This window comes from Megascapheus bottae, chromosome 2 (genome assembly GCF_031878675.1).
Source record: "Megascapheus bottae isolate mThoBot1 chromosome 2, mThoBot2.hap1, whole genome shotgun sequence".
Classification (NCBI taxonomy): Eukaryota; Metazoa; Chordata; class Mammalia; order Rodentia; family Geomyidae; genus Megascapheus; species Megascapheus bottae.
This window is the reverse complement of record NC_143510.1, coordinates 59,198,812-59,221,483: the sequence shown is the minus strand read 5'-3', so window position 1 is coordinate 59,221,483 and position 22,672 is coordinate 59,198,812. Positions and strand designations below refer to the sequence as shown.

Genomic DNA, 22,672 nt, shown 5'->3' with positions numbered 1-22,672 from the left:
CACTCTTCTTCTCCTACTCCTTTCCTCTCTTCCCTTTGCTTCTTCTTGGTTGTCTTGTACAATGGCAGAGCCAGGACAATGCTAAAACTGAATGCACAAAATGCTTAAGAAGTCCCAAGTCATTTCTAGATACAAAAGAATGAGCCCCATAATCTGAGGCATTTATTTGACCCTCAAGCAAAATTAGTGGAAATTTCCTCCAATTGGTTAGTCCCACATCTGTACATGAAAAGCAGAGGTGATCTGGGTGCCACAGTCACTGTGTTTACTCAATAAACCCACCGAGGACCCGGGGACACTGAGAGACCATCAACAAGACATGGAGTTATTCCAGAGCGCTGCATTTACACATTGAATAATGGCACTGGGTGAAAAGAAAAGTTGTTTACCAGCAGACCTTAGTGTATGTCATAAATCTTGAGTCCAGTGATTTACTCTGTTCTAAATAAAAGTTAACTGGCAGCTGAGGAAGAAAGATGTTCTGTTTCAGGAAGGCAAAAATCACACACAGAATAGCTCTTCACCAACCTGTTTCCCAACCTAATTCTTTCTTCTGCCTTAACTGTAAACAGAATGTGCAAACAAAAGAATGCTTTCGGCTACAATACAGGTCAGCTGGGTAAGTTTATTCTGTGGGATGAAATAGATGAACAAAGGTGGCAGAACACAACTAAAATCTTAATATTTGGTGAAAGAGGCAGCTTGGTTGCAATCCGACAGCCAACAAATAAAATAAAACAAACAACAACAACAAAAAGTCCATACCAAATGGTTCACAGCTTGGATTTGCTGTTTCTGCAACCATTTTTTTCTATGCTTTACTATTTACTGAGATCGTCATCTCTCCCAGGAGATGATGGCTTTCCTAGCAGAGGACCTTTGGCTATACACTGGAGCCATCAGGGGAATCCATCACAGGTGATGGGTTTGTGTCCTGGCTTTGGGGTTGTCATCTTATCTCTTTATTAAGGTGGAGTCTTGACAACAATTCCTTCAGAGTATCTGAATCTTCTGCACAACATTCCTCTGGAGTGAGAATTGTTTTTTGTGTTAGATTGTTTCCAAACAAATGGAAGCTTTCAGGTCTTAAAAAGTAAAATGATCCACCTAGATTCTGAGGCAGGATTTGAATTTGGGTGCCAATGCTGTATTTGACATATAGGAATATGAGACAGAGAACTCGACTAGTATGGGTCTAAAACTAGTTTCCTGTTGGATTATGGGGTTTTTCTGTTTCCCCTGTTTTTCTGTTTTAAGATGAAAGCTTATTGGTGTTTTACAAGTATTTGGTGATCCTAAGCTTTCTATGCTGAAGCCTAGTCAGAGATATTCCTCAGTGAGATAATGTACCTAACTAAACTAACACAGCTTCCCTGAACTTCAGTTTCCATGTAAGTTAAATGATCTTGCAATGCCCACTTCACTAGGTTTCCATAAAGTTTGAACTTTTAAAAAGTAGGTAAAGTTTGGTACCAATGGCTGACATCTATAATCCTACCTATTCAGGAGGCTGAGATCTGAAGATCAGGCTTCAAAGCCAGCCTGGGCAGGAAAGCCCTTAAAACGCTTCTCTCCAAGTAACCACCAGAAAGCTGAAAATGGAGCTGTGCTCAAATGGTGCTAACCTTAAAACTCAGGAACAATACTCAAACCCTCAGTTCAAATCTTAGGACAGGCACAAAGAAAACAAAAGCAGCAACAAAAACAACAACCAAAAAAATCCACAAAAAACAAACCTTAAGTAAAGCTACTGATATGTAGAGATGACTATATTGTCACAGTATTTTACCTGGTTATCTGGTATATTGTATATATGCTTATTTGGTTATTTGAAATTGGGTAGGGAAGGGGGGGAAACAAGATGAGGGGTGGGGGAGGGAAATGGAGACCAAGACATGAGAAAGGGTGTCAATGTTTGTGAAGTAATGCACCTTCTATCTGGTAAATATAATGTAACCCTTCTATTAATATAAAAATATATGAAAAAAAGAATATAGACTAGCAACTGGGCAGTTGTGGCTCAGGCTTATAATCTTAGCTACTTAGGAGGATAAGACCTGGAGGATTATGGTTCAAAGCCAGATAGAGCAGAAGCATTAGTTGTGAGACTTCATCACCAAATACCAGCACACACACAAAAAAATCAATGCTAGTGGTTTGGCTCAAGTGGTAGAGTGTCAACCTAGCAAGCAAGTCAAATAAGCATGAGGCCCTGTGTTTAAATCCCAATAACACCCATACACACACACACACACACACACACACACACACACACACACGCACGCACGCACTGAATATAGGCTGGCTATTGTCCTTCCTACACCTTATCTTGAAGTTCAAAGAGGTCTAGTCGGGTACCATTTAGAAGTTCAAGGGCACTTGCAGTGATGATAACAGTGGTACAACAGGGTACAGGATGGTACTGGAGTGCTGGTCACTTTAACTTTTGGTTAATCAGTTCAATGTTAATGAGTTTCAAAGAACTCATTTGTCTTAGACAAATTTAATGAAAGCAATATTTCTAGGTAATTTGACAATGGAGAGGAAAAATAACCTTTTGGCATGTATTGTGCATGTACATACACATTTATCAAATCAATGTTGAGGTTTAGATACAATAATAAAGGCAGGAGGAAGCTGAGTCCTCAGACAAAACTGTCCTAGGAGCTGGGGGCTGGAGAGGGGCAGGGCTAACACCAATCTGCTGCTTCCTGTCCACTTTTCCCAAACACTCTGTTTCTCTATTCCCTCACAAACCATCCATACACTGACTCATTCCAATCTTGGAGCCCCAATTAAGTCCCTGTTTTAAAAAAAATCAATTTTTCAGCAAATTGTTTTGCTTTCTTCCTTTTTTTGGAAGCCTGTTTAACTTGGCAAGAGACAAATGGCAATGCCAATTAAAGAACAAGATTTTATAGGACACATTAGAAATGTTCACCAAGATTATCTCCTTACTTTGGAACCATTAGAGGAATGAATGTCTAGGATGAAACATGCTGAGGATAAAATGCGTTTCCATTTAAAATTGTTCATAAATGTGAAAACAATTAAGTTTGCTAAAGGATAGGATGAAAATAACAAGGAGGTTTACTGCTTTCAGATGCTTTTATGTGATCCTGTAATTCAAAAACATCTTCGTTGCAGAAATCAAACTGTAAGCGCCCCCCCCCACCCCCAAGAATACGGACTGCAACTCTTTGGGATTCTTTACTTTGAATCCTTTCCTCCTAAAATTCCACCATCTGGAAGTAAGTTTTGTTTTTATAACATTCTATTTGGAGGGTTCAAATTACTAAAGCATTTTTTTGGCTAAATAAACCACTAGACTTGTTGAAAATGCCCTTGGAACATGGATTTGGCTTCCTTCTGTGGGTGTTCTCCAACTGAGACCTCCTTAGAAACCATTCACGTGAGCTGCTTCAATAAACCGAGGTTGACAATGCAGAGTTCCAGGCCTAATCTCCCACTCAAAATTGGCTGCCTACTATCGTTTTCACTAGGTCTTCATTGTCTACATTACCAAATTTTGCGCCATGAATCCGATCTTCACTCCTCCGTTTTTTCCTGAGTCACATCTCTTCTAAGAGGAGGAATGTCGGAAGCTAACACACTCTGAATAACCTAAGACCATTAATCCCCTAAGAAGAATATGACTGTTGGACTCACACAAGTACGGAATGTCACCCCCTCTTCCCCACCTACCACCATGTGAGAGGCAAGTTACTAACTTTGGACTTTCTCCCATCAAACTGAGATAATCACCATAAAAACCTACAGTCACGGTTAAGAACAAGGTACTTAGTGGGTGTTTGCATCAGGTCTATCATCCTTTGGCTTTCATTGACACCCCCCCTCCCCAATCTGCAATGCAGACAAGATAAACTGAGCTTCTTTTCTTCCTTTTTGCTTGAGGGAGGAGGGCTCTTTATGGTGTCCCTCTCATACTGAAAGTACTTCTCCCTCGCTTATGTGCATCCAAACCACACAGCCATAACATGTGCTTCTGTCATACTGTTCCTACCAGACAACTTCAACTATACCATTTGGTCCTTAATGGGAGACCATTGTCTGCTGTTTACAACCACTCCTTGCTGAGCCAAAATAAATAGGATCTCTATTTATGGAAAGAGATTGTATAAACATTCTGAACTTGGGAAAAGCAAACATTTGGCCCAAATGTTGCCAAACATCAACCCAAGTGATTGGCAGACATCACTAATTGAGTTCAGAAATGCCTTCTCCACACTGCACTTAGGAAGTCATTACCAATCCATCATAGATGGAATGTGAACGAAAATCGATTTGCCATGGCTGCTAGTGTGCTGCCTCTTTTTAGATGATCTAAATGAAGCCCACCTGGCTGACATTACTTATTTCATGCAAAATAGCTTAATGTCAGCACCAGAACTAAATCCTAGCTCTTCTAATCCCCTGTTTGGTGCTGTTTTTTATTTACTACAGTTAAGTTGAAAAAAAATGACTTTTCATTCAGATATATGAATAAATGATTTAGAAACTGTCTATTTACAAAAAAGAAGGATGAATTTTTACCTTTTTTTTTTTTTTTTTTTTTGCCTGTCCTGGGCTTGAGCTCAGGGCCTGACCACTGTCCTTGGACTTTCTCAAGATTAGAGCTGTACCACTTGAGCCTCAGCACCACTTCTGGCTTTTTTCTATGTATGTGGTACCGAGGAATCGAACCCAGGTCTTCATGCATGCTAGACAAGCACTTTAACCACTAGGCCAAACTCCCGGCCCTTACCTTTTTTTTTCTTTTGCTCTTCCAGAGGCAAAATAAACTAATGGTTTCACCACCGGATTTTAGCTTTTAATACAAAAAAATCTAGAATCTATAATTAGAGCTGCATTTGAATGGATGGGGTATCCCATATGCTGGACTCTCCAGTATAGCTGGAGTTCCACCAAGCACAGATTGGAAGAAGCTCTTAGGAGGCAGAAGAGATGAGCCTCACGTGCTGCCGGAACCAGATCTAGACTGGACATTCCATTTAGTACCTCATTTCATCCTCACACCCTCATCCAGCAGGCGCAGTGATATTGTGCTCACCTCCAGGGGGCCCCAGGGCTTTTCCAGTGTAGGATGGTAGCTGCAGGTACTCCCTTCAACACTCCCAAACCCCACTACAGAATCTGATCAGCATAAAGCTTGGCTGGTATTTTAAATCAAGTTTTCATATAATGGAATTAATTACAGAGAATGATGGAGGTAAGCACTTAAGTTTTTTTTTTTTGCCAGTCCTGGGTCTTGAACTTGGGGCCTGGGCGCTGTCCTTGCACACTTTTTGCTCAAGGATAGCACTCTGCCACTTGAGCCACACCACCACTTCTGGCTTTTTCTGTGTATGTGGTACTGAGGAGTCAAACCCAGGTCTTCATGCATGGCAGGCGAACACTCTACCACTAGGCCAAACTCCCAGCACCAGCACCATATATCACTTTTGCCAGTCCTGGGTATTGCACTGTCCTTGGGCTTTCCTCAAGGCTAGAGCTCTACCACTTGAGCCACAACACCACTGCCAGCTTTTTTCTGTGTATGTGGTACCAAGGAATAGAACCTGGGTCTTCGTGCATGCTAGGTGAGCACTCTACCACTAGGCCAAACTCCCTGTCCATATAATAATTTTTTTTAACTAACCTATTGTCTATCCATCTAAATAAACCCTTGTTGATATTTTGGTATGTTTTATTGTCAATATTTTTTAAGTAAAAGAATTCATAGTTCTACAAAGTTAAAATAATATATAAAAGTATGTGCTATACTCTGCCTCATTTTATCTTCTCACTTATTTCACTTTATACATAAATTGTTCCATGTTATTTCATACTTACAATATTAACTAATAGCATTACTTAATAATAATGTGGTGTTCCATGGCCCATTAAGAAGACTAAATATAGAAAAGAAAAGCAATATATCTTCTATTTTTTACTCCTTCAGCAAGCACACATCTTTGATTTACTCAGGGAAAAGGTCTACATGAATTTTGACGAGTGCCTGGTTTTTTGTTTTTGTTTTTTTATTTTTTTATTCCATTATCAGGGCTATACAATAGATGAAATTCCTCTTGGAATCTTTCTTTCCCTACAAAAATTAATACAAGACAAAAGAGGCATGTACTGCAGTGCATACAAGACTCAAGAACTACAGAGGTCCAAGATTAAAGTGAAGTGGAATTTGTTTTTAAAAGAGGTACAGGTGAGTGACCTAGGTCTGCCAACCTACCATTTACATTTGTGTGGGGATTGACTGTTATTATCATCTGACAGATGTTCGATGACCTGAATGAACTGTGTTAGTCTTATTCCAGTGCCTAGAGAATAGAGGTGTAGGTCACAAAACAAGAGCATTAAGTCTATAGTTAGAGCCGGCACTAATTAACAACTTGCCTTTACAGTTCAGCAGAAAGGCTTGGAGTTCAATGGCTATGGAAGGGGTTGAAGTGCTATGAAGCAGTAGGGATATAATGATAAGCCTTTGTGAAAGCGCAGTTCTCAAACTAATGCTCATAACTCCAGGACTTTGTACTCTGACACATTACCGTCTTGAGGGCGTATAGTCTATTGATGGACATGCCTGAATGCTCAGAGTCTTTAGAAAAACCCAGTTCATTAGTTTCCCATCCTGTGACAAGATGTCTGAGAAAGTCATCTTCAAAGAAGGAAAGTTTGGGTTTTTTTTTTTTTTGGTTTGTTTGTTTTTGTCGGTCATGGGGCTTGAATTCTGGGCATGGGCACTGTCCCTGAGCTCTTCAGCCCAAGGCTACGGCCTTACCCTTGAAGCCACAGCCCCACTTTCCATTTTCTAGTGATTAATTGGAGATAAGAGCCTCACAGATTTTAGAGCCCTGGCTAGCTTTGAACCTCAATCCTCAGATCTCAGCCTCCTGAGTAATTAGGATTACAGGGGTGAGCCACCGAGCCTGGCTCAAAGAAGGAAAGTTTTATCTTTACTCACAGCTTCAGAGGTTTCAGCCCATGGTTCTTTAATCTATTGCTTAAGGTCTGTGGTACCACAGTATGTTATGGAGGGAGCATGGTAGAAGTCTGTTCACCTCAAGGCAGCAAAAGAGATGGGAGTGCAAACTCATTCAACCACTATGGAAAGCAGTATGGCAGTGCCTCAAAAGGCCAAACATAGAACTCCCCTATGACCCAGCAATTCCACTACTTGGCATTTACCCAACCATCCAGAATCTAGGGCACACTAAATCCACTAGCACAACAATGTTCATTGTAGCATTATTCACCATAGCAAAGATACGGAACCAACCTAGATGTCCCTCAGTTGATGAGTGGATCAACAAGTTGTGGTATTTGTACACAATGGAATTCTATGCTGCTGTCAGAAAGAATGACATCGCCCCATTTGTTAGGAAATGGAAAGACTTAGAAAAAATCATATTAAGTGAAGTAAGCCAGACTCAAAGGAACTTAGGCTCAATGGTTTCCCGCATTTGTCATAATCAGTAGAAACCTTGGGCTCTACTAGCAGAGATCTGCAATAGAGCAAAACCTTGATACATAAGGCCATATAGTATGAAGCTAATTGAAAGGACCTCCAGGATATTGAAACAAAAGCCATATAATGAATGATTGTTATCCTTAATGTACTATGTTATCCCTCATCTCCTTTGCTGTCCCTTGGATATCTCATATTGTTACAGTATCTCACTTTGTTATCGGATATATTGAATTTATTTGTATTTGGTTATCTGAAACTTGATAGAGAAGGGGGGAAAACCAATACGGGGAGTGGGTGGTGGGTGGAGGGAGGGTAATGGGTACCAAGACATGTGAAAGGGTATCAATGGATATGAATTAATGCACCTTCTATCTGGCAAATATCATGTAACCCTTTTATTAATTACAAAAAAAGATATTTAAAAAAAGAGATACAGGAAGAGGCTGGAATTCCATAAGCCTCTCTAAGAGTCTACTTCCAATGATCTAATATTCTTCCATTATGCCCAACTCCTAAATCTTCTAAATGTTTTCCTATCTCCCGAAAGCATCATCAACAGGGACAAAGCCTTCAACACATCAGCCTATAGGGGACAGGCAAGATCCAAACCACAACCACAGAATGACAATAGCAGCCCCTTGAACTATTCAAAATGCATCCATCGTTAATTGCATTTCCACTTCAATGTCTGCTTCTTCCACAATATTTCCATTAGCTCTGACCAGATCTCTTTCAATACTCATTGTTTATTACTTCCTGAAGATTTTTTCTGCCAATGTTCCTTAAATTATGTTTTAATAAACCAGTACCAGGAAGATAATTCTGGGAGGACTGTTTTGTTTTGTTTTTCAGTTATGAGACCATTCGAGAGACAGCAGATCCTTTCTTTTCCCACACATAACTTCAGATAAGTCTCAGAGTCACTCATCACAGCTCAGTTTAGCAAATCTAGTTTCTCCGCCTAGTGAACAAGGCCCCATCTAATCTCCTATTTACCACAGACTCATCCAGACTCATCTTATTCTCCAACCTGCCTTTCTTCTCCAGTAAATCTATCATTCTTGCTTGAAAATGTTTTTGTGTGTACTGGAGCTTGAACTCAGGGCCTTGCTGTCTCACCCAGCTTTTTCCCCCTCTCTGTCTAGTACTCTACCGCTTGAGCCATACCTCCATTTCCAGTGAGGGAAAGTATAGATGGAAAGAAGTGTGAAGTATGACTCACCTGTGCAAGTAAAAAGTATAATCTGAAGCTCTGTGATCATTTACCTGGATATACTGCCACAGATGACTGAGCAAGGTTGAATGTTGTGCAAATATCCAATGGCTTTAGATACACCAATTAATATCCTGGTTCGGATGTCCCAAGAGAGCGGGGCTGTGTTACCCTAAGAAGACAATGGCAGTTGGTGTGGTTACCCTTTCTGAATACAAACTAATTATGTAAGATGTCAAGGCAGGGTAAGAGACAGAGTTTTGGCTTGCTATCAATTTATTTTGAGTTTCAAATGGGTTCCTATCTACTGATGATGATGGGCCAACTTCTTTATAGATAATAGAAACATCTAATTGTTTTTACGGTTTACCTTCTTCTCTTACTTCTTGATTAGTATACTTCAGTGGGGATATTGGAGACTCCATGTGACATGAACACACTTGCAGATATACTCTACTAGATCTCACTTCTTCATCCAATACTTTTTTAATTAACAGATTTTATTGACACTGATTTTTTACATCAAATTTCAAATGTCAAGTTTAACAAACAAGTACTCAAGAATGGAATGTCTATATGCAATCACTGGCACATAAATTTAAGAACAAAATTAAAATTAAGCTGAGAATTTGTATTTCATAGATACTTTTTAATATTATATTGAAACATGACTAAGAGAAACTGGGTAGGTATGTGGTTCATTACTTGCCTAGCATGTGCAAAGGCCAGGATGTGATTCCTAAAACCACAAGATAAGCATGGAAAGGGGATACTCATTAAAAGCTCCTTAAAGAAGCAACTAGTTTGATCTCATCTCTACTGAAAAATTAAACTATTTGCAATAAATTATTGTTTTAATTTTTTGTTGTAATTAATAGTGGGGTTACAGTTATATTTGTCAGATAGAAGGTGCATTACTTCACACACATTGATACCCTTCTCATGTTTTTGCCCCCATTTCCCTACCTCCACCCTCTCCCCTCATCTTGTTTTCCCCCCTTCCCTTTCCTATGTGATAAATTCTTCAAGTTACCCTTAAAATATTGTATTTAAACTTTTACTTTGTTATTTTTTATTATAAAGGTGATGTACAGGGGCAACTCATCACTTTTATATCTGACCTTTGTATGGAATAATATTTTCTCTAAAACTATGCAAAATAAATTTATGTGGAAAATAAGGATAGTTAATATGTATTCACTTGAGGGTTTTAGAATCAGTATGGAGTAAGAAACCAACAAATATTTGGTATGCATGTTGCTTAGAACCCAAACACTCAAGCATTCATGCAGCTTTGTATGTGTTAGAAATTAATTCTTGTGCTCAGTTTGGTGATACATCTCTATAATCATAATTAGGAGGTGAAGGCATGAGAAGCTATAGCTGGAGACTGGGTCAGAAAAAGTCAGTGAGATCCTATCTCAAAGCAAAACAAGGGGTAACAATGTTCAAGAAGTACCATATCCACTACCTGATGAATGTAACTGCAACCCCTCTGTACATCACCCCGACAAGAAAAGTAAAAATGAAATACAACAAAGCAAAGCAGGCAGGCAGGCAAACAAACAAATGCAACGCAAAAAGTTAGAAACCGTACTCAGCTAGCTCATTTGCTTAGTACACATGAGCCCCTAAGTTCTATCCTCAGTAAGTACTAGAAAAACATTTAATTAGTGGAAAAATCTGGGGTTTTTTTGAAGATCCCCAGGCTATCCTCTCATGTGCATATGGTTGACTTCCCAATTCCCCGGGGGGTTTCAGCAGCTCCTCCCTCACCCTAGTGCTTAAGCAGGTCAGAAGACTGGGCAAATGAGATACACGACTTACTGTACACTGTAATCTGTCAAAAAGCGTTCCATTTCTCATGTATGGATAAACCAGACAGAACTTCTCCATCTCCATAAAATATGCAGCCAACTCTAGTATGTGAGGATGATGAAACCTAGAAACAGATTTTGAGAACCATTACATTGTTTATTAGGGTATTAGTCTCTGCTTTGGAAGCATGGAGAATAAATCAAAACGTAGATAAATGTAACCAAGGAAGAAAAAATTCCATTGGATATATGACACAGTTTACTTTCTTTACAAGGACTACTATCATGCACATAAAAATAAAATATGTAAGAGCTTCCCTATGACCCAGCAATTCCACTACTTGGCATTTACCCAATGGTCCAGAAACAAGGACATACTAAATCCACTAGCACAATGATGTTCACTGCAGCACTATTTACCATAGCAAAGATACGGAACCAACCTAGATGCCCCTCAGTTGATGAGTGGATCAACAAGATGTGGTATTTATACACAATGGAAGTCTATGCCACCATCAGAAAGAACAACATCGCCCCATTTGTAAGGAAATGGAAAGACTTGCAAAAAAAATCATATTAAGTGAAGTAAGCCAGACCCAAAGGAACATAGGCTCAATGGTTTCCCTCACTTGTAATAATTAGTACAAACCTAGGACTCCTAGCAGAGGGTTACAATAGCTCAAATCCTTAGACATAAGGCCATATAGGATGAAGCTAAATTAATGGACCTCCAGGACATGGAAACAAGAGATTAACTATGAGGGATTGTTGGTCTTAATGTACTATGTTTTTTCTCTTCTCTTTTGTTGTCCTTTGGTTAATCTCATATTGTTCAATATCTGACTTTGTTACCTGGTATATTTTATATGTTTGCTTATTTGAAATAGGAAAGGGAAGGGGGAAAAACAAGATGAGGGGGTAGTGGTGGGGGAAATGGGGACAAAAACATGAGAAGGGGTATCAACGTGTGTGTGAAGTAATGCACCTTCTATTTGGCGAATATAACTGTAACCCCTCTATATATTAAAATAAAAAATCTAAAAAAATATGTATATGTGAGGAAGAAATTCTATGAAATTATAGCTTTCCTGAAGAAAGCTGAAAACTTGGGCAATACATCAATATTTCATTTTTATATGAATCACCGTAAGTAAATAGATAAGAATAATGCAACAGAAATTATTCATTTGATTTAAATGCATAATAAATAATGTCACTAAATTATAGGATCTACATAGAAAATGGTTTCCATGCATTCATTTACTGAGAATTACTATGTCAGGTACTAGATCTGTCCCCAGTTACAAGCTGGAAAGAGACAACAGGTCTTCACAAAAATTATATGTTTACATAAAATCCATATAACTAGTCATTTCATGCCAAAAAACAAGTCATAGATTTCTACATCAATGTGCTATATAATCTCCCAGGCTCCTTCCCTAATAATCATTTATTAACCTAGTAACAGAACTCTACTTCCTTGAGTGAATGTGCTATTACTATGAATACCCTTGGATGAGAGGTAACCACTATGAAATATAAAACACATGACATTTCCATATACTAGGCATTCTGTGTAATTCAGCAATCATTTATGAAATACTAGACTACAATGTCCTAGACATGTTTGGGAATATTAAAACAATTACGGCTGTAAAAACATGTCTACATTTTGTGTATATGTGTGCACTGGTAACAGAACTTAAGATCAGGACCTTGAGAGCTCACTGGTCATTTCTGCTTATGGCTGGTCTACTACTTGGGCCATACCTCCAGGCTAGCATTTTGTTAGACTTTTCTGCCTAGGCTGGCTTCAAACTGAAATCCTCTAGATGTCAACATCAAGCTTAGCTAAAAAAAATTCTACTTATAAAGGACAATTATTTGAGTTTGTAGCAACTTTCCTACTCTTTCTTTCATATATACCAATGTACATTATGTGTGCATGCGTGTGACTCTTTATACATAATGTACGTATATTGTAGGATTAGTTTTATCCCTCATATCTCAGAGTTTGTCTGTGTATACACAGACACACATACGCATGTACATTTTTACAAATACAAAGACTTGTGTGTCTACATGTGTGCCATTCCTGCAGCTTTCACTCAGGGCCTATATGCTGTCCTTGAGCTTTTTTTTGTTCATACTCTACCACGTGAGCTGTAGTTCCACTCCAACTTGTTGCTAGTTAATTGGAGATAAAGATCTTATGGAGAGGCTGGGTGAGTTGGCTCAAGCCAGTAATCCTAGCTACTCAGGAGGTTGAGAGCTGAGGATCAAGGTTCAAAGCCAGCCCAGGCACAAAAGGACCTGAGACTCTTATCTCCAATTAACATCTAGAAAACAGGAAGTGGGACTTGGCTCAAGGATAGGGCAGTAGCCTTGAGCTGAAGAGCTCAGGGATAACACCTAGGCCCAGGGGTAGGGCAGAAACGAGCTGAAGAGCTCAGGGACAGCACCCAGGCTGAGATTACAGATGTGAGCCACTGGTGCCCAGCTAAAGACTTATTTTTTAATTTTTGTGATACAAGGTCCCTGCATATATTTCAGTTCAGATTACAGCTATAAAATGAAAAGCAATGGACAGAAAAGAAATTGAGGAGGTATATTCAACTAGTTTAACAGTTGATCTAAACCACTTGCTATGTAGTTCTCCCACAACTTAATTCAGAGACAAAAATCTTTTGGGTGGCAGAAGATAGCAGACATATAGACATATAGATATGGTCATGGCCTGATTCTCTGCTCCATTGTCTACAAAACAGAAATGACCATTTGCTTATTTTTAAACATTACTAATCAAGCAGAACAATAGGTTCTGTAAAAGTCAGTGAAGTATGAACATAGAGATGCTGTGGAGAGAAATGGCTGGTTTTAAGCCCATGAAATCTTCATATTGACATGTAGATTCAATACACCAGTATTAAAATTCCAATGACATTTCCCTCAGAAACAGAAAAAAAAAACTTCTACAAATTTTAAATCATGAAAGGCTCCAAGTAGTCAAAGCAATTTTGAGTAAGATGAATAAAGCTAGAGGCATTCGCTCCCTGATGTAAAACAGCATCACAAAGTTATAGTAATCAAAACAGTATGTGCTGGCATGACAACAGACATAAAGATCAATGGACTAAAATAGAGTCTACAAATAAACCTAGACATATATGGTTAGCTAATCTTTAATGAGGATGTAATATGCCAGATGGAAATTTTTGTTTAAAAATTGCCAATGAATGGTGCTGGGAAAACTGACATGTGAAAGTAAGAAATTGCACTGGTCTCACCTCAAATACAAAAATTAACTAAAAATATGCTTAAGACTAAATGCAAGATTTAAAAAAAAACAGAAGGTTTCAGGGAAAACAAACATAGAAAACTGGTTTTTGCAAGGACTTTGGAGATGACACCAAGAGCAAAAACAATTTTGCTGCTTCCCCCCACCCCCATTCCTGGTCCTGGGCTTGAACTCATCGGCTGAGTGCTATCCCTCAGCCTCTCTGTGCCCAAGGCTAGTGCTCTACCACTGGAGCCACAGAACCACTTCCAGATTTTTCAGAATACTTTATTGGGTGTAAGAGTCTCACAGGCTTTGCTCCCTGGGCTGGCTTTGAGCTGAGAACTTCAGATCTCAGCCTCCTGAGGAGAATAGGATTACAAGCAAGAGCCAACAGTAACCAGTTTCTTCATTTCTTTCTTTTCATCCTTTCTTTTTTTTAAAAAAAATGTTTATTTATTTATTGCCAATCCTGGGCTTGAGCTCGGGTCCTGAGCACTGTCCTTGGACTTTCTCAAGGCTAGAGCTCTACCACTTGAGCCTCAGCACCACTTCCGGCTTTTTTCTATGCATGTGGTACCCAGGAATCAAACCCGGGTCTTGGTGCATGCTAGGCAAGCACTCTACCACTAGGCAAAACTCCCAGCCCCCCTTTCTTTTCTTTTCTTTTTTTTTTTTTTAGTAATAAAAGATTAGGGAAACATTTTTTAAAATAAAAAACTTAAAATCCCTAAACAGGAGTAGGATGCTGTAGAGCACAGAACAAATGAGCACAATGTGGAATGTAGCTATGCTACCTTTTGTATAAGAGGAAAATAAGAAAACAAATCCATGGGGCTGGGAGTTTGGCCTAGTGGTTAAAGTGCTTGTCTAGCATGCATGAAGACCCGGGTTCGATTCCTCGGTACCACATACATAGAAAAAAGCCAGAAGTGGTGCTGAGGCTCAAGTGGTAGAGCTCTAGCCTTGAGAAAGTCCAAGGACAGTGCTCAGGCCCTGAGCTCAAGCCCAGGACTGGCAAAAAAAAAAAAAAAAAGAAAACAAATCCATGTCGGACTATACATAAACTACTTCTAGGATTATATATGCAAGAAACAGATAACACTGCTGCCTTGGAAAATCTAGTTCGATTGTGGGAGAAAATCTTTCATGTTTTTTTTTTTTCTTTGCCAGTCCTGGCCTTGAGCTCAGGGCCTGAGCACTGTCTTGGACTTTCTCAAGGCTAGAGCTCCACCACTTGAGCTTTAGCTCCACTTCCGGCTTTTTTCTATGTATATGATACCGAGGAATCGAACCCGGGCCTCCGTGCATGCTAGGCAAGCACTCTACCCCTAGGCCAAACTCCTGGCCCTGTTTCATGGTTTTCTTTGCCTTTTTGGAATTAGAAAATTTCTGAATCTTACTTTCATAAGTAAATGAACAGAATTTCACTGTAAAGACCAGACCAATCATTGGAATTTGAAACATTTTAAAAATCAACTATATGATAGATATTAAACTTCTGCTCTTTTAGGTTTTGTTTATGGGGATAAAGTGATGGAATTCAGTATAATTAATGTACTCCATTCCTCCCTTTCCATCCATCCTCAATCCACATATCTTTCAGGAAACAGCTGAAAAGAACATTTTCTAATTCTGACAGGTGAAGAGTGAACTCCACAGGGTTAGAGGCATTCAGTGAAGAAGAATTTATAGCTGCAGATAGGAATATATTACAAAAATGAAGTCATTTAAATTTGTCTCTAAGGACTGTGTGATTTATGAATGAGTTCTCAGAAAATAAAATGCACATTAAAAGTGCTTGATGTCTTGTCTAGAACACTCTTTCTGAAGAGAGCCTCAGTGATGAAGCAGTTTCTCAACTGGATTGTCTCTAAGGAAGAGGAAAAGGGAAATATACACACAATTTTGTTTGAAAAATTACTATTCAGTCATGTTAGTCACACAATTTAACCTACTTCCTTGTGACAGTTTCTTGTTGAAATATGTTCAAGTGAATTATGTAAATGCTCTATTTTAAAATGCATTTTAAGGAACATACTGAAGCAGATGTCAAAATCATACCCAGTGTTCTAACACCTAACCCGCAATAATTAAATGCTAATCACTGTGATTTAAAATCAAAGATAAAGAAGATGAACCCAGGCATGAAGAGGAAAATTCCAGACAAAAATGTACTCACAGAAGCAAAACTTCAAGTTCAGATAAAAATCTCTTCCAATGTTTCTTATATTGCATTTTCCTGTCCTAAATATCATATGGAAAACACAGAGATAGATTAAATAGAGGAACTCTATTCTGAGGAGTCTTAACCCAGGATTTAATTCCCTGAAATTAGATGGGAATTAATTTAATTAAAACTTTTGGGTATAAATGAATTTGAACTTTGTTTTCTGGCTGAAACATCTTTAGCTTTCATCAGATTTTCAAAAAAATCTATCAACCCCAAACAGATTTATAACCATTGCTAAAAAATTTTCACACATTGTGTCATGTTGCCAAATTCCAGGTTAAAACATTTTCAGGAAATTTTCATAATTTACACAAATTCAAAAACATTCAAAAAGTATTCAAGGAAGATGCAATGACAGAATGCTGGATCTCACAAAGAACCCAATTCATGTTACTTGTATTTTGAGAAATTTCACTATTCATAAGTTGGCTCATTTGGACAGGTTAACTCCATTTACCTTTGCTTTAATCTTTTTTTTTTTTTTTGCAAGTCCTGGGGCTTGAACTCAGGGCCTGAATATTGCCCACGGCACCACTTCTGGATTTTTCTGTGTATTTTGTACTGAGGAATTAAACCCAGGTCTTCATGCATGCTAGGCAAGCACTCTACACTGAGTCAAACTCCCACCCCCTTTTCTTTGATCTTAAGAAAATGATCCTAAGTATATGAAAGTAGAACTTCTTTCCAAAAAGTGTCAGAGGCCAGCCTATGGCCTGATGCTTGAATATTGGATAAATTATTAAATTCAGTAACATTATATAGGGCACCTATGCAGTTCCTGGTATGGTGTGTGTGTGTGTGTGTGCACGCGCGCCTTTGTGTGTGTGCTGGCACTGGGACTTGAATTCAGGGTCAGGCTATTATTAGCTTTTTCCACTCAGTGTTAACACTCTCTTATTTGAAACACACTCCCGTTTGTTTAACTGGAGATATGAGTTTCACAGACTCTCCTGCTGAAGCTAGGTTTGAACTGTGATCCTCAGATCTCTGACTCTTGAGCAGCTAGTATTACAGGCATGAGCCATTAGCACCCAGCCCTGGCAAATATTTTCAATGTGGTAATGGTTCTGTCCTTGAATGTTCCTAGATCTCAGGTTCCTAAACTCTACCATGAAGAAGTGAAACCAAAGTATGCCCATCCACAGCTGTGAGGTTCACATTAGCAAATTGCTAGACTACACTATTAGTGGCTTGTAGTTCCATAACCTTGTTATGGTTTAGAGATGAAGTGTCCACTAAAAAAAATTCATGTGTTGAAAGCTTGGTTTCCATTGCAGGACTATTGAGAGATAGGAATTTGGAGAAACTATTGGATCATGAAGAATCTGACTCCATCAAAGAAGTAATACCTTGATGAGTTCATTGTACAGTGTTATTTATTATTGTGTGGTGCAGGGAAGTAGGAAGTGAGCCCAGTTGGAGAAAATAGATCACTGGAGGAAGGATGATACAGAAACATGCACCCAGTCTGTTGCCCCTGCCTACATATCCTCTTCTTCTGGGCTTCACTTGAGCCAAATGCCCTTCCTCACCCTAGGCATCAAATCAATGGAGCCAGCTGACAAGGGACTGAAACCGCCTAAACTACTAGCCAAAATAAGCTTCCTTCTATTAAACTGATTTTCTCAAGTATTTGTGATAGTAATGAAAAATGAACACATCTCTACTTTGAAATGCCCTTTATGTATCTTTCTGAACTGTGATAGAAGACAATTTCTGAGGTACGAAATTGACCAATTTCTGCACTTCACTGTTAGTGCCAACATGAGGCTGCCTGGAATAACAGAGCTCATTCCAAGTACAGCAGAATGTGATCCTCTTCCTTCCTTCCTTCCTTCCTTCCTTCCTTCCTTCCTTCCTTCCTTCTTTCCTTCCTTCCTTCCTTCCTTCCTCCCTTCCTTTCCTTCTTTTTCTTTCTTTCTCTTTTCTCCCTCTCCCTCTCCCTCTCCCTCTCTCCCTCCCTCCCTCCTCTCTCTCTCTCTCTCCTTCCTTCCTTCCTTCCTTCTTTCTCCTCTCTCTTCCTTTCTTTGTCTCTCCTCTGGAAGAGTCTTTCCAAAACAGTCTTTCACACACAATCCACCTAGGGATGGGAAGGAATTAGTTTCCACATTCCTGCATTCATTTTCATTTCCCTAGGCACCTGAGATCCTATATCTTATTTCCATTTGTTAAATTCTATTTGCAAATATACCTCCCCTCAACATTGATGAAAATGGTGAATTCAAATGTGAAATATGAGCAAATAAATGAATTCTATATCCAGTGATAGTAATTCTTTCCATACCTGTTTAAATAATTTAACGGCATATGTTTGGTTTTGAATGTCCACTCTGTAAACCTCAAAAATCTCTCCTTCACCAACTAAGAAGTCTTCATGGAAATTTTTGGTTCCATCTATGATGTTTTGGAAGCTGATGGGAGGCTTTAATAATAGTCCTTGAGAAGAAAATCAGGGAGAAGACAAGCCTCTAAGAACCAATATCACTTAGTTACAAACTAAAACTTCCATATAGGAAAAACATCAGAGCCCACTGAAAAAGTCAATAGATGCCTCTGTAGAGTAGAGCCCAGAACCCAAAACAAAGTTTAGCGTGTGATGTATTCTCTGCACATTTATTTGGGTCAGGCTTCCGTCATTTCACACAGAAAATGGTTTTTCAGATATCTGAGCACTAGCGTTGTGATTTTTATCTTCTCTCTAAGAGATCAGCCAAAGAGTTGACTCCAAGATTTTGTTTCTTTGTTATTAGGTCAAATCATCTCTGTTGACTAGTTGTGAACTTACTATAACTTAAGAAAAAGAAGAGAGGAAGGAAAGAAAGAAGGGAGGGAGGGAAGGAGAGAGGAAAGAATGGAGGGAAGGAGGAAAGGAGGGAAAGAAGGAGTAAGAAGGAAGAGAGGAAGGGAAGGAGAGAAAGGGAGGGAGGGAGGGAGGAAGGAGAAAAGAGAAAGAAAAAAGAAAGGAATGAAGAGGAATAAAGGAAGGAAGAAAAAAGAGGGGGAGGGAAGGAAGAGAAGGAGGAAGGGAGAAACAAGAAAGAGAGAGGAGCCAGGCACATTGGCTCAGGAGGCTGAGATTTGAGGATAAAGGTTCAAAGGCAGCCTGAGTCTCTTATCTCCAATTAACCTCTAGAAAATGGGATGTGAGGCTTGGCTCAAGGGTAGGGTGGTAGCCTTGAGTTGAGAGCTCAGGGATAGAGCCCAGTTCAAGCCCCATGACCCACCAATAAAGAAAGAAAAGAAGAAAGAAAGAAAGAAAGAAAGAAAGAAAGAAAGAAAGAAAGAGAAAGAAAGTAAGAAAGAAAGAAAGAAAGAGAAAGAAAGAAAATACGAAAGAAAGAAAGAAAGAAAGAAAGAAAGAAAGAAAGAAAGAAAGAAAGAGAGAAAGAAAGAAAGAAAGGCTGGAAATTAGAATTCATGATATAAATTCACAATATTCCCAAAGCTTGATTTAGAGAAAAACTAAATCATGTGATTTTTAATCATCTCTCTGAGAGATCAGCCAAAGAGTTAGCTCCAAAATTTTGTTTCTTTATATTAGATCAAACAATCCCTGTTGACTGGTTGTGAACACACTATAACTTAAGAAAAAGTAAGAAGGGAGGGAGGGAAGAAAGAAGAGAGGGAGGGAGAGAGGGAGGGAGGGAAGGAAAGTGGGAGGAAAGAAGGGAAAGAGGGAGGGAGGAAGAGTCAAGCCTTTGACTGCCTAACTTACTTTTTCTGAGAAGACTAGAAGATGCTTCTGCTTAAAAAAAAAAAATCAGGAGCTGAGTGTTTCCCTAGCATGCAGGAAGCCTCAGTTCAAAACCTTGGTATCACATACACAGAAAAAAAAAATGGAAATGGTGCTGTGGTTCCAGTGGTAGAGCACTAGCCTTGAGAAAGCCCAAGGACAGTGCCCTAAATTGAGGCCCCAGGACAGGTTAAAAAAAAAAAAGAAAAAAAAAAAGGAAAAAAAAGCATCTAAAGAGGAGATTGGGAGAAAGCATTTAAGGGTAATAAAATGCAAATTAAAAACAAAAAAATTAAAAAAAAACATCTTCCCAAAACAAACAATAACGATAACAACATAAAAAGCATCTTGGCTTCATCCTGCAGAGCCCAATTTTGTCTGTGTTTTTAGAGTCAAAACAAAATACTCTCTAAAGACACACAGTATCCTGAAGAACCAAATCTTATATAATTTATCTAATTTGAACCAGAGAACCATCATATCTGGTGGCAAAATATAGGTAGGATAACTTTCAATGGTGTATAAATTTTATCAGAATGTTTCTAGTGAGACCTAATCCTTCTCTCTACTAATAATGTAGGGAAACTAATACGGAAAATAACCAATTTCATATTGACCTTCGGCATTGTTCTCAAAAGATTTTTGCTGAAACATTTACAGTTTAACAAAACCCAAGAAAAGTTGAAAAGTTTTCTTTTTTTCATATATTTTTATTGTAATTAATAGAAGGGTTACAGTATATTCGCCACATAGAAGGTACATTACTTCACATACATTGATATCCTTTCTCATGTCTTGGTCCCCATTTGAAAAGTTTTCTTATGACATGTAAAAAGTGGCAAAATACATTTAGTCTTTTATATTGCCAGTCCTGGGGCTTGAACTCAGGTTCTGAGTGTTGTTCCTGAGCTATTTTGCTCAAGGAGAGTGCTTTACCAGCTGAGATACAACTCTGCTTGCCACCTTGTGGTGGTTAATTGGAAATAAGGATCTCATGGACTTTCATGTCAAGCTGGTTTTGAAACAATCTTTTTTTTTTTCCACCTCAAGAGAAACTTATCTCTTTATCTCAGCCTCCTCAGTAGCTAGAACTGCAGGCTTGAAGCACAGGCATCTGGCAAAGATGGCAAGTTTTACTAACAAAGAAAAGTCCCTACTTGGTTATTTGAAATCGGATAGGGAAGGGGGGGAAACAAGATGAGGGGCGGGGGTGGGTGGAGGGAAATGGGGACCAAGGGTATCAATGTATGTGAAGTAATGCACCTTCTATCTGGTGAATATAATGTAACCCTGCTATTAATTACAATAAAAATATATGGAACAAAAAATATGGATGTACATGAGAAGGGTTAGCAATGTTTGTTAAGTAATGCACCTTCTATCTGGTGAATATAATGTAACCCTTCTATTAATTACAATAAAAAATATATGAAAAATAAAATAAAATAAAAAAGAAAAGTCCTCTGTGTGGAGAGATCACATTTATGGCAGCCTTTGCTAACAGATTCTCTTTCTGTGTATGTGTGCCAGGCCTGGTGCTTGAACTCAAACCTGGGTGCTGTCCCTTAGCTTTTTCTACTCAAGGCTGGAGCTCTTTCACTTGAGCCACACTTCTCTACCTCTGGCTTTTTGTTGGTTAATTGGAGATGGAATCTCACAGACTTTTCTTCTCAGGCTGACTTTGAACCTAGATTCTCAGATCTCAGCCTTGTGAATTATAGGTGCCTAGTCAATGGATTCTTAACATCTATAAAAATGATATCAATGAAAATTGAAAATATTTCTATATCTGTGGAAGTTTTACACTAAACATGACTTAACTTTGGGTGCTTCTTGCACATTTCCATCTCTAAATTCAACCTGCATAAAACCATAATTTAAAGAGGATTTTTCTTACCTTTTTTATTATATTCAGGAATAATAGTGTTATCTTCCATAACACTGGTTGCTCCCTAAAAGAAGTGAATACAAAAGTTACTCTATTTTGTAAGAAAGAGACCACAAAGAGCAACAGAGGAGAAACTAATTTAGAAGAAAGTTAGTATGAATCAATTATTTCACTTATTTCAGAAACATTTATTTCCATATATATTTAAGGCTTCTGTGTCAACTATAAACACTAAAGTATAAATGTTACAACTGGTTACAGTCAATATTAATTGAATTCTAATGTTGAAAGGTGATGATTGTTAATTTGTTACAGGAAGAGACTTAGGGGAGAGAAGGCAAACTAATAGAGAGAAGACATACATGAAGATGTCACAATGAAACAAGCTGTTCTATAAAATTAATATGTCAGTTAAAGTATGAACTGCAATATGTAGACATCAACAGGAAAAAGAAAATTAAAAGTGGAATTAAACACATGTATAACTCACAGCAGTCTTAATATTTCTGTCTCAGCTCGGACAGATCGCAAGGGAAGTAAATTGTAACTCTTCAAATAGTTACAGATCTTCAATGTCCTGAAACTTGGACTAAATGCAGAATAATGACAAAACTAAGGCATTTCTGGTTTTCAAAGAGTGATTGTGTATCCATCAGATATATACTTTCCTTTCATGGCTTTAGATGTAGTAAAATAAGTTTATTTGAAAGGGAAAGGAAAGTCGTAGTCCTCTAAGAAGAGAGGGACCTCAAAGAAAAGTCCTAAGGTTATATTTTTAATCCAGAATTTCATTCCTTATAAAACTGTCTATATTGAAGACCTAGGACTGTTTTCTGTGTACAGATGCTCTACCTTTGGTGACATGTTTGGAAATCCATGCTCCTGATAACTGGCCTCTAGAGTATTCAAGCCTGCTCCTGAAAAAGAAATAAAGGGATATAGCTCAGTGGTAGAATGTCTAGCATTTGTAAGGCACTGGGCTCAGTTCCAGCACCACAAATAATAATAACTATAGTAACAATAAC

At 38.4% G+C, this 22,672-nt stretch overlaps 1 protein-coding gene across 1 annotated transcript in view; it reads right to left on the bottom strand.

Moving 5' to 3' along the window:
- Irak3 (interleukin 1 receptor associated kinase 3) overlaps positions 1-22,672 on the bottom strand; it is a 50,798-nt gene that overhangs the window by 5,183 nt on the left and 22,943 nt on the right. The window contains 6 exon segments of the mRNA XM_090328035.1: positions 8,753-8,871; positions 10,527-10,641; positions 15,976-16,040; positions 18,311-18,462; positions 21,657-21,711; positions 22,500-22,564. Of these exon segments, the coding sequence (XP_090184161.1) occupies positions 8,753-8,871; positions 10,527-10,641; positions 15,976-16,040; positions 18,311-18,462; positions 21,657-21,711; positions 22,500-22,564 (571 nt within the window).